The sequence below is a fragment of the Zalophus californianus genome, chromosome 12 (genome assembly GCF_009762305.2).
Source record: "Zalophus californianus isolate mZalCal1 chromosome 12, mZalCal1.pri.v2, whole genome shotgun sequence".
NCBI lineage: Eukaryota > Metazoa > Chordata > Mammalia > Carnivora > Otariidae > Zalophus > Zalophus californianus.
In genome coordinates, this window is record NC_045606.1 from 62,410,223 (window position 1) to 62,411,509 (window position 1,287).

A 1,287-nucleotide genomic window follows, 5' to 3' on the forward strand; every position below is an offset into this window, starting at 1 on the left:
AGATCTGTACTTCTGAAACAAATAACGCAACATATTTTAAGAAAAAAGAAAAAGAAGAAGATAGCAGGAGAGGAAGAATGAAGGGGAGTAAGTCAGAGGGGGAGAAGAACCAGGAGAGATGATGGACTCTGAAAAACAAACAGGTTTCTGGAGGGGAGGAGGGTGGGGGGATGGGTTAGCCTGGTGATGGGTATTGAGGAGGGCACATTCTGCATGGAGCACTGGGTGTTATGAACAAACAATGAATCATGGAACACTACACCAAAACAAATTATGTAATATATGGTGATTAACATAACAATAAAAAATTTAAAAAAAAAAGAGAGAGATCCTTGGGAGGGTGTTTACCAAAATGTTAACAGTAGTTATCTTTGGCTCCTAGTTTGTTGGTGCTTTATTCTTTGTACTGTTCTATACTGTTTGACATTTTTGCCAAAAGCTTGCATTATTTTTATTTTTATTTTATTTTTATTTTATAAAAATAAAATATTTTATAATTTTATTTTATACAATTTTATTTTATACAATTTTATTTTATACAATTTTTTAATAAAATTGTATAAAATAAACTTATAAAATTTATAAAAATTATTTATAGAGTGCGGACATTTACATTCGGACCCGTGGTCACGGCCGTTCAGGAACTCCAGCCTCGGAGGATGGTGTGCATTCCTTGCATCGTCATTCCGATTCTGCTCTGGATCTACAAAAAAATTCCTGGAGCCATACATATATCCTCTGATTTCCCCCTTTGTTAGTCGTATGTGGCCTAGAAAAGCTCTTCGAGAATCCCATGATAAAAACAAAGGCAAGGTAGACTGTAAGGACGCAGACATAAATGGATTACCAACAAAAGGACCAACAGAAATCTCTGATAAAAAGAAAGACTGAAGTGATTTTTCCAAAGGATCTCATTGTTTTAAAAATGGACATGATAATATGAAGCACTTTGCTTGTGATTGTCTCTGACCTTTTTCTCTGAGACCAGAATTTGGGATAGATAGCTTACTTATTTGATACTAATCGGGAAATACATGGTATTTATATTTTTAAAAAATTATTTATAAATTTTAAATAAATTTTATTTTATAAAATTATTTTATAAAAATATTTTATAAAATAAAATATTTTATAATTTTATTTTATAAAATATTATTTGTAAAAAATAATAAAGTACTGTTCTATACTGTTTGACATTTTTGCCAAAAGCTTGCATTATTTTTATTTTTATTTTATAAAAATAAAATTATTTTATAAAAATATTTTATAAAAAATAATGAAGCCATT

General features: G+C 29.4%; 1 protein-coding gene across 1 annotated transcript; it reads left to right on the plus strand.

Annotated features, from left to right (window-relative positions):
• The first annotated feature begins 659 nt into the window (after positions 1-659).
• On the plus strand, positions 660-892 carry LOC113912026 (UPF0729 protein C18orf32 homolog). Its single transcript, XM_035723195.1, is given in 2 exon segments — positions 660-707; positions 709-892. Coding segments are annotated over 2 exon segments (231 nt in total). The 3' UTR covers position 892.
• The last annotated feature ends 395 nt before the right edge of the window (positions 893-1,287 follow it).